This window comes from Nomascus leucogenys, chromosome 2 (genome assembly GCF_006542625.1).
Source record: "Nomascus leucogenys isolate Asia chromosome 2, Asia_NLE_v1, whole genome shotgun sequence".
In the NCBI taxonomy this organism is placed as follows: Eukaryota; Metazoa; Chordata; class Mammalia; order Primates; family Hylobatidae; genus Nomascus; species Nomascus leucogenys.
The window spans coordinates 63,044,416-63,061,768 of NC_044382.1; the positions used below are offsets into that span (position 1 = coordinate 63,044,416).

The 17,353-nt window shown below is 40.0% G+C and overlaps 1 protein-coding gene across 3 annotated transcripts in view; it reads right to left on the minus strand.

Annotated features, from left to right (window-relative positions):
• Positions 1-17,353, minus strand: part of RSPRY1 (ring finger and SPRY domain containing 1) — a 51,415-nt gene that overhangs the window by 20,603 nt on the left and 13,459 nt on the right. For all 3 annotated transcript variants that reach the window (XM_003263092.3, XM_003263093.3, XM_030796564.1), the window contains exons 2-8: positions 14,741-15,245; positions 11,637-11,689; positions 10,575-10,687; positions 6,685-6,811; positions 5,834-5,892; positions 3,588-3,654; positions 2,723-2,854 (exon numbers count right to left, since the gene is read on the minus strand). In XM_003263092.3, coding sequence (XP_003263140.2) covers positions 2,723-2,854; positions 3,588-3,654; positions 5,834-5,892; positions 6,685-6,811; positions 10,575-10,687; positions 11,637-11,689; positions 14,741-15,090 — 901 coding nt within the window. In that variant the 5' untranslated portion in view covers positions 15,091-15,245. The remainder of the gene's footprint in view (positions 1-2,722; positions 2,855-3,587; positions 3,655-5,833; positions 5,893-6,684; positions 6,812-10,574; positions 10,688-11,636; positions 11,690-14,740; positions 15,246-17,353) is intronic.

Sequence of the window (17,353 nt, forward strand, 5' to 3'; positions counted from 1 at the left end):
GAGGAATCACATTACTTGACTTCAAATTATACTATGGAGTTATAGGAACCAAAACTGCACGGTACTGGCATAAAAACAGACACATGGACCAATGGAACAGAATAGAGAATCCAGAAATAAATCCATACATCTAGAGTGAACTCATTTTCAACAAAGGTGCCAAGAACGTACATTGAGAGAAAGGATAGTGTCTTCAATAAATGGTGCTGGAAAAACTACATATCCATAAGCAAAAGAATAAAACTAGACCCCTATCTCATCGTCTACAAAAATCAAATAAAAATGGATTAAAGATTTAAATCTAAGACCTCAAACTATGAAGCTACTAAAATAAAACATTGGGGAAACTCTCCCAGACACTGATCTGGGCAAAGATTTCTTGAATACCCCAAAAGCACAGGCACCAAAGCAAAAATGGACAAATGGGATCATATTAAGCTAAAAAGTTTCTTACAGCAAAGGAAGTGATCAACGAAGTAAAGAGACATCCCACAGAATGGGAGAAACTATTTGTAAACTATCCATTTGACAAAGGATTAATAACCAGAATATATAAGGAGGTCATATAACTCAATAGGAAAATATCCAATAATCTGATTAAAAAGTGGGCAAAACATCCGAATAGACATTTCTCAAAAGAAGACATACGAATGGCAAACAGATGTATGAAAAGGTACTCAACATTATTGATCATCAGAGAAATCCAAATCAAAACTATAATGAGCTATCATCTCACCCCAGTAAAAATGGCATTTATCTAAAAAACAGGCAACAATGAATGCTGGTGAGGATGTGGAGAAAAGGTAACGCTTGTACACTGGTGGTAGGAATGTAAATCAGTACGGCCACTATGGAGAACAGTATGGAGGTTCCTCAAAAAACTAAAAACAGAACTACCATATGATCCAGCAATTCTGCTGCTAGGTACATACCAAAAAGAAAGGAAATTAGTATATCAAAGAAATATCTGCAATCTCATGTTTATTGCAGCACTATTCACAATAGCCAAGATTTGGAATCAACTTAAGTGTCCATCGAGTGACAAATGAATAAAGAAAATGTGGCACATATACATAATGGAGTACTGTTCAGCCACAAAAAAGAATGAGATCCTGTCATTTACAATAACATGGATGGAACTGTAGGATATGATGTTAAGTGAAATAAGTCAGGCACAGAACGACAAACTTCGCATGTTCTCACTAATTTTTGTGGGAGCTAAAAACAACTGAACTCATGAAGATAGAAAATAGAAGGATGGTTACCAGAGGCTGGGACGGGTAATGGGGGTGAGGGAGAAATAGGGTTGGTTAATGGGAATATAGCTAGATAGAATGAAGAACACCTAGTATTTGACAGCATAACAGGGTGACTACAGTCAACAATAATTTATAGTACATTTAAAAATAACTAAAAGTACAAAACAAAGAAATTTTAAAAAACCAAAAGAGTATAATTGGAATGTTTGTAACACAAATAAATGATAAATGCTTGAGGGGACAGATATCCCATTTACTCTGATGTGGTAATTACTCATTGTATGACTGTATCAAAATATCTCATGTGCTCCAAAAATATGTATTACTACATATCCATTAAAAATAATCCTCCTGGAAGGTAAAACACACTGATTTTTCATACATTAAAAATAAACAAACAAATAAGCTAGTGCTACCCTAGTCAAGAAGTAGAGGTACTCATAAATGGCAGAATAGGTGAGGAGACATAGCCAGAGCTTTGCTGCTGCACTGCCATTTGAAGATCAATCAAACAAATGCTAGGAAAGGCAGCACTGCTAGATTTATGCTTCCATTCCCTAGAGTATCCTTTTGTATGAACAAAATCCAAATTGCACTCTTTCAGAATTATTCTTTAACTGGCACTTCACAGGCTGTGCATGAAGCTCCTCCCCACAATATTGGGGTAACAGTGGGGGTGGATTTACATGTCCAGTTGTGCTTTAGCACAGTACTAACCATGGATGGGGGAGTGAGGGTACAGAAGTATACAGGTTGATCGCTCTTAATCTGAAAATCCAAAATGCTCCAAAATCCAATAATTTTTGAGTGCAGACATGAGGCTCAAAGGAAATGCTCAATGGAGGAGTTCAGATTTTTTGATTAGGGATGCTTAACCTGTTATCTGCATATACTCCAAAATCTGAAAAAATGTGAAATCTGAAATACTTTCAGTCCCAAGCATTTCAGATAAATTCTACCTATAAGAGAAACTATAGTAGGTTTTGTCCCAGCAGCCATTGGAGGAGGAAAAGAGAAAAATCAAGAACAATTCTCATGATGTAGGTAAGACATGACTTGGGTTTTGAAGAGCAAAGTTGGGAAAGGGAAAGAAGTAAAGAGGGAATTCCAAGTGAGGGGAATAGGTCCAGAGGTAGGAATCATCAGGACCTGTTGGTAGGACCGTGAGATGATTTGTGTTGGAAAGAGATGGTCAGACAGTGCCATATAATTAAGGGCTTTGATGCAGCAGGAAACTGGGAGCCAGTAAAGGTTTTTGAACAGGAAAATGCTGGAATTAGAAGCATACCATGTAATTCTTGTCTAAAGGGTCTCTAGGATAATTCTGCTAGAATATATCCAACCTGCCAGTAGAGGTCCTTGTAAGGACTCATACTTACCATTGCAAAAGACCAGTGAGCCTATGAAAGAAATGAGTCTGGAAATGGAAACAGACATTTTAATAAAGGACAACTCCCACTTACAGAGATTGTCTAAGCTCCACTGGGCACAGAAACCAACTTGACGTTTCAGATAATCAGGATCATTAGCCCAGGACTCCAGTGTGACAAGCCGGTCACTAATACTGGATTCAGAAATAGTCAATTTATTTTCACCTGTTTGGAAAGACATAATCTTTGAATTAACAATGAAAGGGTAGAATGATTTGCTCAGCAAATTAGTATTGCTAAGGAGGGGGAAGAGGCAACTAAAGAATTGGAGACTAGATTAGACTTCAATTAAAATTTCTAGGGATAACATAGCCAAAGAGCTTTGACTATTTTCTTTTCCTTTTTTTTAGTCACAGGGTCTCACTCTGTTGCCTAGGCTGGAATGCAGTGGCACAACTATGGCTCACTATAACCTTGAACTACTGGGCTCAAGTGATCCCCCCCCGCCTCAGCATCCCAAGTAGCTAGGAACATAGGTGCATGCCACCATGCCTGGCTGATTTTTAAAAATTTTTTTGTAGAGATTGAGTCTTGCTATGCTGCCCACCCTGGTCTCGAATTCCTGGCCTGAAGCAATCCTCTGGCCTTAGCCTCCCAAAGTGCTGGGATTATGGGCAAGAGCCACCACACTTTTTTCTAGAAACTAGCAATTGCATCACTAAATTTTTGGCTATAAAAAGTGAGTAATCATGGTTACCAAGTTTTGATTCTTAGGTGAGAAAATCCTTGCCTTTGTCCCTGTTATACTTCATTGGCTTTAACGTGTCTATCCAGATGAAAACAGAATGTATGCCCATCTGATGGGGTTCAAAGTGTAGGCTCATCCAGTAACTAAGAAAAATAAAATTTTTAACAACCAATACAGAAGATCATTAGTGCAAGAAGTCACTATACCTACTTGTCTGTGCAAACTTTTCCAGTGCGATAAGTGCAAAAAGCATGACTGTGGGGTGGGACTGTAACTTCTGAAAAACAACAAAAGATAAAAAAAAAAAAAAAAAAAAATCATTCCCCTGCAGAGGTGGCAAGTTATCAGTTTCATTTCCTTGCCCAATATGTGCTAGAAGTTTTTTTGAGTGGTCAGAAAAGTTTCATTCATTCAAGTTCTCAATTATCCATTTGGCTAATAATGTTAGTAATGAACTGGACACGCTCTCTTAATCTTGTATTTTTTTCTTAAAGTCACTAGGTTAATTTACAGATTTGGAAATTTCAAAAGTATCCTGTTAAATACACTATGTTATTTTACTTAGTAAAACTTATATTAGGGCTTTGTTAAACAAAATATTCATTCTCACATTCATTTATGCAAGCCAAACAGAAACCTAGAATTATAAACTAAAAATGATCTTTTACTTAGAATCCTAAAAAGAACCACTTATCACTACCAAGTTCCAAAATTATAAATAAATTAACAATTAATGGCTTAGTTTTTAAGCTGTTCCCTGAAAGGAATTCTACAAATGCTGATGGTAGACAGGAGAAAGCAACAAGTGAACTCTTTTAGTTACATTTAAGTTCATGTCACATGAGTTCCCCTTTAAGGAAAGGTCTATCTGTTGAACATGACACCTTCTCATAGCTGTGCCTTCCCTACTGCTACATTGGGAGGCACCAGAGGAGCTCCAGAATACCAGATGATTCCCACTCACTTCCCTGGTACCCCCCTAAGTTCTGGAAACCTCACATAACCACCATCCCTGCTGCTGGAAAGCCTATTCAGCATTCTATTTCTTCTCATATCCATCTAAATCCCTCTGCCTGGCTTTTCAGGCCCTGAACCCTTTCTAGCTGGCTACTCATTCTGTGTCCTATCTCTGAACACTGTCTTCTCTCATCAGACAATTCTCTGTCTCTGGGCTTCTGCCTGTGATGTTCCTTTAGCTAAGAAACCAATTTTTTCCCTCCTCTGGGCACAATAAAATCGTCATCTTATGGCATGACCCAGCTGAGGGTCCACCTTCATCAGGAAGTCTCACTTTCATGACACCCCGGCTCTTATTACCCATACCACCCACCTCCCTCACCTTCTCATTTAGTCTTTTTTTTTTTTTTTTTTTTTAAGATGGAGTCTCACTCTGTCGCCCAGGCTGGAGGGCAGTGGCGAGATCTCAGCTGTCATCTCTGCCTTCTGGGTTCAAGTGAATTCCTGCCTCAGCCTCCTGAGTAGCTGGGACTACACACACATGCCACCACGCCCGGCTAATTTTTGTATTTTTAGTAGGGACCAGGTTTTGCCATGTTGGCCAGGCTGGTCTTGAACTCCTGACCTCAGGTGACCAGCCCACCTCAGCCTCCCAAAATGCTGGGCTTACAGGCATGAGCCACCGTGCCCGGCCCTCATTTAGTCTTGACAAAGTACTTTCTCCCATGATCACATCCTGTGATAAAATGGAGGCTAATTACCTTGTCTGAGTAGTTTTGTTTCCTCAACTAACCAATAAACTTCTTGAAATCAAAGGACTGCCATGCTGTATCCCCAGAGTGCTCATTGAGAGTAAGGTAAGTGTTTTAAGCACGTATCAGTGGGTATTGACAAATAAGGGTTTTCAGACCAGAGTTTTGAAAAAGGCCAATGCTCACTAGGCCTACAAAAATAACTTTTAAAAATACAGACCATTCAAGACCACAGGCCAGAACTATGAGAGATCTGAGGGCACAGTCTCAGCAAACCACAAGCTTCATAGACAATATATTAAATACTCCAGTGACAACAGTTTTAAGAAGAGTAGCAGTGAGGGGGAGGGCAGGGAGGAGTAGAGATTTATATATACTGGGAATCTGACTTGATTGCCTCCTGGCTTGGAACGCCATGTAATTTTGTTTCTACTGTGGAGGTCCCTATTACCATTTGGCAAACTCAACGAACATGCAAAAGAGCCAATCATAGCAGCTATCTTATGACTAAATTTAAAACCAGACCAACTCAGCTGTTTTTGCTGGTTGGGATAAATTCCAATCCCACTCTCTTTTTTAAACATAGGAGGGAATAAATAAGCACTCGGGAAACACCTGCAAATAAAATTTACAATTGATTCCATTCTCTGTGCCAGTGGCTATGCCAGCAATTTGAGAAAATGCACAGTTCTAGATGATGCCCACTTCTAGATGACTAAGAATAAATAGTTTTGATGTCTCACTTACCAGACACTGTAGCAAATATTCCAGTATTCCTGGGCTAAGTAAACCTATACTTGCAGGACCTAGACAAATACAACAAACACTTGATATAATTAAAATGCCATATTATTTTAAATCACTGGTAACAATCAAATTGTTTTGGTAGAACTCTTTCAAGCACATTATCTTATTCAAGCCTCCTGCTCTGAGATAGAAAATAGTACGAGCCCCATTTCACAGTTAAGCAAGTGAGCCCACAGAGTGAAGCAACTAACTCCAGGGCACTTGGCGAGCACATGGGAGAGTCCAAACCAGTAGCCACATGTTCTGATTTCTAATCCATTGCTTATTCCACAATACGTGATGTAAGTAGCTGAGGTATGCCCCTGTACTTTGCTGTTAACTTTCTTAAAATGGGTAACATTCATAAACAAATTAAATACCTGCTTCTCAGGAACTGCTCCAATCAGAAGTTCCTTTTCCTCTCCCTCTACCTTGTATGTCTTCATAATCTAGCTAAACTTTATAAAGTGTGTATATGTGCAAATTATATATTGTATACACACATACATATCTTTGTTATGCTGAATTTAGCTTTTTTCCCCTTTTTTTTCTTTTCCTCACTCCTTATTCTTAAAGCAAATAAGCACAACTTTTTTCTTTTAAAATTTCCCCTGAAAATCCACAAAGCTAAATTAAATTGCATTTATCTCTGTAGCCTTTCAGTAATTTTCTTCCAGTTAGTCTATGTCTCCCAATATCATTTTTATGAGATTTCTTTCTGGTATAGCAGTTTGATCAAAGACCTACAGTACAAATTTCCCTTTAATGTCAAACAACTTAAGATCTTCCACTGTGGAGTGTCCCGAAGTTACCTGCTAGTTTCTCAGCCAAGCAGCCTAGGACTGCAGATGTGTTCCTGTGTTTGGCAGGATGGCTTGAGTCCTGGCAAGCTACTTCTCCATTTAAATTGAGAATTTCAGTCAATTTCTGGAGCGCATCCTAAAACAAAAAAGTACAAGTGGGTTTGACCCATATACTACACAGGTTGTTTTCCCAGGCTCATTTTTTTTTTGAGACAAAAGCTATAACCAGCACTTTGGGAGGCTGAGGCGGGCAGATCACGAGGTCAAGAGTTCGACACCAACCTGGCCAACATGGTGAAACCCCATCTCTACTAAGAATACAAAAATTAGCCAGATGTGGTGGTGCACACCTGTAATCCCAGCTACTCGGGAGGCTTAGGCAGGAGAATCACTTGAACTTGGGAGGTGGAGGTTGCAGTGAGCCGAGATCAAGCCGCTGCACTCCAGCCTGGACAACAGAGCAAGGCTCCGTCTCAGGGGGGTGGGGGGAGCTATAACCAGGTGTTAAATAAACTCAGAATGACCATATAAAAATTATGCAATGTACCCCAATGATATCATTGATGGGAAATATCTGATCAACCTGAAAGTCTCCTTACATGACTTACTAGATTCCATTTCATTCAGAATGCTTAAGTTGTTATCAAATATATGCTACATATTCTTGAATCACTAAACAGATTAAATCCACTCAGACGCCATTATGAAAACATTAAAGGCTAGTGATGTTGAAGTAAAAAGTTACTTTAAAAAAAGTTTTACTAAGCAAAAACAAATCCCAACAGAGTTTTCTTCTTTTCTTTTTGCTCTTGCTCTGTTTCCCAGGCTGGTGTGCAGTGAAGTGATCATGGCTCACTGTAGCCTTTACCTCCTGGGCTCAAGTGATACTCCCACTTCAGCCTCCCTCATAGCTGGGACTACAGGCACATGTCACAATGCTCAGATAATTTTAATTTTCTGTAGAGATGGGCATCTCATTATGTTGCCCAGGCTGGTCTTGAACTCCTGGCCTTAAGTGATCCTCCTGCTTTAGCCCCCAAAAGTTTTGGGATTATAGGCATGAACCACTGCACCCTGCCCCAACAGAGTTGAAGGCAAATTGAAACAGGCACCTCTTATAAGCCTAGGCAAAGGTCAATTCATTCGTGACTAGGCTAAAGACTTTCCCCTTCTGTCCACAATGTTTTTCTGCACTGGGCTTAATTAGATGAATGATAATGCCAGAATCGAGGCTGGGCACAGTGGTTCATACCTACAGTCCCAGCACTTTGGGAGGCCAAGGTGGGAGGATGCTTGAGCCCAGGAGTTTGAGACCAGTCTGGGCAACATAGCAAGACTCCATCTTAAAAATGAAAGGTGCCAGAATCCAAAAAAAGAAAAGAAAAAAAAAAGGACTCTGTAAAACACATGGACTAAGGCAATGAAAGTTCGATGCTTTTGTTCTATGTAAAGGATAACCAACGTTACACTAATCATTAATACATTTGAATAAGATTCAAAAGTGCTTTCAGTTTTAACTTTTTTGTTGTTGTTGTTGAGACGGAGTCTCACTCTGTCGCCCAGGCTGGAGTGCAGTGGTGCAATTTCGGCTCACTGCAACCTCCACCTTCTGAGTTCAAGTGATTCTCCTGCCTTAGCCTCCTAAGTAGCTGGGATTACAGGTGCATGCCATCGTGCTGGCTAATTTTTGTATTTTTAGTAGAGATGAGGTTTCACCATGTTGGCCAGGCTGGTCTTGAACTCCTGACCTCAAGTGATCTGTCTGCCTTGGCCTCCCAAAGTGCTGGGATTACAGGCATGAGCCACCATGCCTGGCTTTTTTTTTTTTTTTTTTTTTTAATAGAGACAAGGTCTCACTATGTTGCTCAGGCTGGTATCAAACTCCTGAGCTTAACTGATCCTCCTGCCTTGGTCTCCCAAAGTGCAGGGATCACAGGCATGAGCCAGTACATCCAGCCCCGCTTTTCCTCTTAATAAAAAACATTCTTAAAACTTTTGTTAAGAGGAAATTGCTTAGAGAAAGATAAGAAAATCAGCTCAGCAACTCAACATTCTCTTCTAGCTTCTGAATAAAGATCACCACCTCAGATACAAATACTTCTTTTTTTAACCAGGCTGGAGTGCAATGACGCAATCTTGTCTCACTGCAGTCTCAACCTCCTGGGTGCAAGTGATCCTCCCACCTCAGCCTCCTGAGCAGCTGGGACTATAGGCACGCACCATGACACCCTGTTAACTTTTGGACTTTTTTGTAGAAACAGGGTTTCACCATGTTGCCAGGCTGGTCTTGAACTCCTGGACTCAAACAATCTGCCTGCTTTGGCCTCCCAAAGTGTTGAGATTACAAGCGTGAGCCACTGCGCCCAACCTAAATGCTTCTTCTTCTTCTTTTTTTTTTTTTTTTTTTGGGACAGAGTTTCGCTTTGTCACCCAGGCTGGAGTGCAGTGGCACGATCTCAGCTCACCGCAACCTCTACCTCCCAGGTTCAAACAATTCTCGTGCCTCAGCCTCCTGAGTACTGGGATTACAGGTGCCTGCCACCACTCCCGGCTGATTTTTAACAGAGACGGGGTATTTTAGTAGAGACAGGGTTTCACCATGCTGTTCAGGCTGGTCTCGAACTCCTGACCTCAGGTGATCCACCCACCTCAGCCTCCCAAAGTGCTAGGATTACAGGCGTGAACCACCGCGCCTGGCCTTAAATGCTTCTATTTTTAACATTTTAAAAATTTTAACCTAGGCTGGGCACAGTGGCTTACATGTATAATCCCAACACTTTGAGAAGCCAAGGTAGGAGGATCCCTTGAGCCCAGGAGTTCAAAATCAGCCTGGGCAACAGAGTGAGACCCTTTATCTACAAAAAATAAAAAAAATGTAGCTGGGTGTGATGGTGCACGCCTATACTCCAGCAACGTGGGAAGCTGAGGCAAGAGGATCACTTGAACCTAAGAGGTTGAGGATACAGTGAGCCATGACTGTGCTGCTGCACTCCAGCCTAGACGGGGCCGGGGGAGGAAGGGAGGCAAGAAGTTAAGGGAGGGAAGGAAGGAAGGGAGGGAGGGAAAGAAAGAAAGAAGAAAAAAAAGAAATTAAATAAAGCCTTGATAGAGAATGTGGTGGGGCACAGTGGCTCACGCCTACAATCCCAGCACTTTGGGAGGCTGAGGTGGGCTGACTGCTTGAGCCCAGGAGTTTCAAGACCAGCCTGGACAACATGATGAAACCCCATCTCTAAAGAAAACACAAAATTAGCCAGACATGGGGTCATGCACCTATGGTCCCAGCTACATGGGAGGCTGAGGTGGGAGGATCACCTGAGCCTAGGGAGGTTGCAGCTGCAGTGAGCTGTGATCGCTCTACTGCACTCCAGCCTGGGTGACAAAGTGAGACCCTGCTTCAAAATAAATAAAAAGACATAGGGCTGGGTGCAGTGGCTCATGCCTGTAGTCCTAGCACTTTGGGAGGAGGCTGAGGTAGGTGGATCACTTGAGGTCAGGAGTTCAAGACCAGCCTGGCCAACATGGTGAAATCCCGTTTCTACTAAAAATCCAAAAATCAGCCAGGTGTGGTGGCGGGTGCCTGTAATCCCAGCTACTTGGGAGGCTGAGGCAGGAGAATCGCTTGGACCCGGGAGGTGGAGGCTGCAGTGAGCCAAGATCACGTCACTGCACTCCAGCCTGGGCAACAGAGCGAGACTCTTGTCTCAAAGAGGAAAAGAAAAAAAAAGAGGACATAATTCTTCGTAACACAAAATAAATTTACATAATAAAATCAATACTGAATAAAACAGACCCCAAATGTATAAAGATGAAACACATTACATCAAATGTTCTTTGTGGTCATTTTTCCTGTGCTTATGCACAAATGATAGTTTCACAAAAGGTAAGTATTAACTTACTTTAGTGGGCAATGGACATTCATCTAGTAACAATGTTATAACAGCTGGTCCCAGTGGATCTTCCAGTGGAATAACTCTAATTAAAGACTGGACAACATCCAACCATCCTTCATCTAAGAGCAAATCAAGAAGATTATATGATGGAGTCACTATTTTTAAAATGTGAAAATACGTCACACAAGATCAATTCACATTAAAAGAAAGACTTTTGGTCTATAGATATTTAGCAGCTAATATTTGGCATGGACATAATCATCAATTGCTAGTCATCGTGGTGGAGTAAAAACATCTTAAGTTACAGGAGTCTGGTGATTTGTGGGTACCTTTATTTGGAAAAGGTTAAGCTATGGTCTTGTGCTCTCACATTAAAATAGTTTTAAGCATCTTATTTACTACATAGGAGTTAACTGAGAAAATGAAGTATACTCAGCAGTTGGCTTTGTTTTCAGAATGATACTTAGGAAACTAAGGAACAAAAAATATCTTTGGCCAGAGGCTGTGGCTCACACCTGTAATCCCAGCAATTTGGGAGGCTGAGGCAGGAGGATCACTTGAGTCCAGGAGTACAAGACCACCCTGGGCAACATGGTGAAATTCTGTCTCTACAAAAAAACAGAAAAATTGCTGGGTATTGTGGCATGCGCCTGTGGTGCTAGCTACTTGAGAAGCTGAGGTGTGGTGATCACCTGGGCCAGGGTAGGTTGAGGCTGTAGCTGAGCTGTGATCGTGCCACTGCACTCCAGCCTGGGCAACAGAGTGAGACTCTGTCTCAAAAAAAAAAAAAAAAAATTATATATAAATAATCTCCTCTCCATTCCAGAACAGTATGGTGAAAGATCCATCAATGCCAAAAAAAAAAAAAAAGGATATAATATGCATTGCCTATTATACCTATTCAGGGAAATTTCCATACAGTAAGGGCTTTTTTCATTGTTATGTATGCTGTATTTTTGGAGTCTTTTATCTCAAAACAAAACAAAACAAAACAAAAAACAAAAGGTGGCTACTTTTCTTCATTATTATATATTCATCATAAAGTAATACAAACAAAACTAAAAATACCTGTTTCTGCCATTTCGTGTAATGTTATCATTGAATAGGGAGGTTCCTGATCACTGGAAAAAAAAAATTCAAGGCATTAAACCTGAGGAAATAATAAATGACAATTCCAAATAAAAATTGAAACTGGAGGTGTGGAGGTAAAAAGGGACAGAAGAAATGAACACAAATGTAAGGAGAGAGATAGAAGAGACAACCTGAGCTATGACCTGTAAGGATGAATGTATACCGTATGTGCTAATTTCCAGTCACTGTCCACAATGACCCACAGACAAAATGGGCAGGTGGGTACAGACAAGGACTACTATGTGTCCTGGGGTAAACGCACAGGACTAAAACTGGAGATCACAGCCTACTCTCAGCTTTACACTCAGAGGCCCAGTGCCAACTGAGACAAGCCAGGAAGGTCAACATCATCTTCATACTTACCTCAGAGAAATGCCAGGAAGAGAGATGACAATCCCGGTTGAGGACTTTTGGAAGCAAGGGCCTATATACACATCTTCATTTTGAAGTTTTCTTCTGGAAATACCACTACATGCTTATACTTCATAAAATGGTATACAAGAAAACAAAACCAAACTTAAGGAACTACTTAACATTCTAGACATTGCTCCAAAGTGGCATTATACACCTTAATTCAGTGGTGTGATCCCAGAAATCTTTACAAAGTCCTTCAGGGGAACTTCAATAATGAAATGTTTTCCATTAAACAATTCTAACTGCTTAAGAACTCACCACTTATTGTTTACATATTGTGGGTCTCTGTTTTACTGTGGAAAAAAAAAAAGCCCCCAAAACTATCAACTTAAGTCATTTAATCCTGAGAATAACCTTGTGATATGGGAATTAGTATGGTCATCTCAGGTACTCATTAGGTGCTGCCTGTTTAAACAATATAACTGACTGATGCAAACATTTCTGAAGAATGATCTGGCAATAATAAAATTAAGTATGCATATACCCAACAGTTGTAGGTAAATTTTTACACAGGTCCAAAAATCGATGCATATTTTTGCTGTTCACTGCAGTGCTGTTTGTAAGAATAAAAATTTGGCAGTAACCTAAGTGACCATCACCAGATGAAAATGTAACAAAATATGATACTTTCAGGCATACAAAGGAATACTCTGTAATAGTCAGAAGCAGTTGTAGATTTATATATAGCAACATAGATTTCAATGTTGAGAGAAGTTAAAAACAAAGAGGTTTGTATAACTATGTCACTCTCTTTTAAAATATTGCAAGGGGCCAAGCGTGGGGGCTCACATCTGCAATCCCAGCACTTTAGAAGGCTGAAGCTGGACAATCGCTTGAGTTCAGGTATTTGAGACCAGCCTGGGCAACATGGCAAGACCTGGCTCCACAAAAACTTTTAAAAAATTAGCCAGGTGCAGTAGCACACGCCTGTAGTCCAAGCTACTTAGGAGGCTGAGGTGGGAGGATGGTTTGAACCCAGGAGGCTGAGGCTGCAGTGAGTCATGATCATGCCACTGTACACCAGCCTGGGTGACAGAGTGAGACCCTGTCTCTTTAAAAACAAAACAAAACAAAACAAAAAAACTCTCTCTCTCAAAGTCTATTCTGCACCCATTTTTCCAATGAGCTTAAATTAACATTGCTTGTGGTTTACTTCCTTACTTGGGAAGGACAACTTTTATTACAATTTGGTACAAGGGATTTAAAAATTTTTTTTAAATTAATTAATTTTTTGAGACAGGGTCTTGCTCTATTGCCCAGGCTGGAGTGCAGTGGTGCGATCATAGCTCACTGCAGCTGGAAACTCCTGGACTCTAGCAGTACTCCGGTCTTAGAATCCTGAGTAGCTGGGACCACAGGCAAGCGCCACTGTACCTGGATAATTTTTAAATTTTTTTTGTAGAGATGGGGTCTCCCTATGTTGCCCAGGCTGGTCTTGAACTCCTGGCCTCCAGCTATCTTTCTACCTCAGCCTCTCAAAAGTGTTGGGATTACAGATATGAAGCCATTGTGTCTGGCCAAAAAATTATTCTTCTTGAAGACTAACAAATGCTCCAGTGTTTTATGGAAAAGTTTAATACAGCTCTAAAAATTCATTTGTATTCACAGGTACGCTCTCTTTTATGCTTAATTTTTGAGGAACTATACGAAACTGGATTTCTATAAATGTGATTATCAAATGTTTATATACTTAAATTTACTAGCAGGGCCTGAAGCAAAAAGAACACATAAGTAACTTTTTAAAAAATACTACCATCTACTGAGCAACTGTTAAGTACAAAGCTCCACACTGAATGCCTTATGTACATTATCTCATGATAATCCTTGTGGGAAAAGTATTATCCCCCCATTTACAGATGAGGAATCTGAGGCTTCAAGAAGTAACTTACCCAGTGTCACGCAGTTAGTAAGGCACTGGGCCAGAACTTGAGCTAGGCCCATCATGGTTCTAAGCTTTGTACTCTTAACTACTGAAGTATATAACCTTAAGTTAAATGTTTTTTTCTACTTGGATGCCCTTTAATTTCACTGTTATTCAATCTATGATTTTGTATTTAGAGGTAGACAAAGCAGAGGAAAAGACAAAACAGGTACAGGTGTGCCTTGCAGTATCAACTGACAAGCTTCCTAAATGGATTAAAGATAGTCAAATAAGGGATAAAGGATCAAATAAAGGATAATGAAAACTCTCCTTGACCTTTGTCCTTATGTTGCCAAGAGAAGTTGCCTGTAGCCATATTCTTGGTAAAACAACTTATCTTGAATCTGAGGTCAGTGGAATAGACAGGCATGTACCATTAACAGCCTTCATGAAACCATTTCCTATTGTAGCTAGCAACATAAACTCACTCCATATTTACTCTATTCTCTAATAAAGATCATAGCTTTATAGTGTTTTCTGCTACAGAAACATTTAGACATTTCCAGACAGAGTAGATGATAGAAAGCAAAAACATCAAATCTTATCATTTACTCTGCCATCAGAGGAGAATTAAAATATTCTCCTTTGCCCTGTGAGCACAAGGCTTGGCAAGTATGTCCTAAAGGAACTGAAGGAGTCCTAAAGTCATGGTTCCTGACAGAACACTTTTCATTCCACTGGAGGTGACTGTGAATCAGATACTTACTTATCTACAAGAGTCCGTATTACTGCCAGCGTGTCCAACACTAGCCCATCCACATTTTGTTTCTTTCTCCTTGGCTCATGTGGTCCTCGGCCCCTCCTTGGTGGCCGAACAGGGTCCCGTGGTTGGCTCCTTGTGTCAGCAGTGGGTACTGCACTGTTCTCGGCCTGTTGCTGCTGGGTGTCAACACTGTCATCTGTTCCACTGTCATCTCGACAGATACAGGAATTACCCATGGTAGTAGTGGCACCTCCAGTCCCTAGGAGGTGGGCTATGTGCTCTTCTAGAGTCAACAGCAGACCCTGGCCAAGGCTTCTGCTCACTAAGAACACGGCCCAACCAAAGACGATCATTTAGGTAGTTTTCAGTTTTCCAAGTACTGTTTTCATAATCTGGAGTTGAGGAATTTGCATCCTATTTGTTTTTAACAACTGAATGCCAAAGAAAGTTGCAGAGCTTATTCCCAACATTATCAACTACAGGGAATTCTGGTCATCCAATGGCAGTTCTAAAAGAAAATGAGAAAAAGGAAAATGAATAAAAGATTCTTGACCACTTAATTACTCAAATTTTCCTAGTCTGATTTTATAGATATTAGGATTCTAATGAAGAATTATCTTTGGTTATTTTTACAGGTTTCCAATACAAAGAGATAGCTTTAGATAACATAATTAGCAATCAATCAATCAATTTCTTTTTATCATTCTGTTACAAAGTTGACTGACAAACCATATTCTTATAGACCAGAGGAGTTATCATTGACCTTTTTAAAACCACATGTATAGTTTTTCCTATCTATATAGAAATACATTAGAAGGATGTGTGCATTTCTTTTTCAAGGGCTCCTTTTATCATAAAAAAATGAATTGTCTTTCTGTGTAAGAGGTAGGTGTTAAAAAGAGAAAAATCTTTAAAAAAATGAATTATCTCCTTTCTTTAAATCCACAGGATAATTTAACAAGTTTTAAATAAAATAATTACAGATGTTTGTTGTTAAAAAAAGTTATGATACAAATATGATAGCACCATTTGATATCAAGGAGAATAAAAGGATAGAGTTCCCCATTGGAAGCTCACTCAAGAACTGAAAGAATTCATACAAGTTGTTGCAAAGTGTTTCTGTTATGTAAGCAAGGCTTTGTTTTGGGAAAGGAAAATTAATATCACAAAGGTTGTATTTTCACAATGATCAGTTTGTTGCACATGTCTGTTACAAAGTTCAGAATAAGATGCACCAATTTATCTTTGCCTGAAAATACTGACTAAGCACCTTGTGCCAGGCACCACGCTGGATTAGGAGAATAAAGATGAATAAGGAATAGTTCCTGCCCTCCAGGAATTCATGGATGGCCATTCTCATCCCACACAGTATGTTTACCATTAAAAACCTAATGAAAGAACCAGCTCTTCAAGAAGCTGATAAAATCTAGTCAGATTCTGGAAGGAAGTAAAGATTTAGAAACAGGAGACTTACATGGGCTGGTAGCAAAAAGTAAAAAAAAACAAAAAAAAACAGGCTGACATCTGGCGAATAGGCCACATAAGGAATAGACTATGCTAGTGTGCAGTCTCTACACAACATTTGGCTAGTTACAATTAATTCCTCATACCTTGGGCACCGACCAGGAATAATATAAACCAAATTTATAATTCAGTGGAATTAGAAGAGAAATATTACTTCCATTATTTTATTTATTTATTTACTTATTTTTGAGGAGTCTCACTCTATCACCCAGGCTGGAGTGCAGTGGTATGATCTTGGCTCACTACAACCTCCACCTCCTGAGTTCAAGCAATTCTCCTACCTCAGCCTCCCAAGTAACTGGGACTACAGGTGCTGCCACCACACCCAGCCAGTTTTTATATTTTTAGTAGAGACAGGGTTTCACCATGTTGGCCACGAACTCCTAACCTCGGGCTATCTGCCCACCTCGGCCTCCCAAAGTGCTGGGATTACAGGTGTGAGCCACTGTGCCCAGCCTATTTCCATTATTTTAGACAGATTAATGGCAAATTCTTTTTATTTTCCCAGTTTGATTACTGCTACAGGGGAAACATAGAAGAAAAAGAGAAAAATGGAGACAGTAAGTCTTCATATACATATAAATAATCATATGTAATAAAATATATATAAAGAGGGAGGAGGCAAAGGGAAGGGAGAGAAAAGAATGGAATGGGATGGAACAAGACAGGAGAAAGAAAAGGATAAAGGAAATGAGAGGCAACAGACGTTTTCGCTATTAAGACAGCAATGGCTGGGCCAAGTGATACCACAGATGTTCTTGGTTCCCCCAAACCACTTGGGCTGTCTTCAAAATTTGGAGGTTGTACTGAAAAGGATGTGACTGAAGTATATAGGTAGGAGTATGATGCAAGGACCAGCTGGAAATAGCTTTTTAAAAGAACACATTCTAAACCAGCAGAGTTGAAGTAACAACATTGCCATTACTGTGGGGATCAGAGTATGATTCGCTTTAGAGGGTAGATAACTAAGAGATTTCAATGCTTAAAAGAACAGAGGAAACAGAAATCCAAAATAGGAATAACTCTTTAAAGGGTCCCTGGAATGAATTTCTACAGATCTTATAAATTATGCTGGTTTCTGAGAAAGATGAA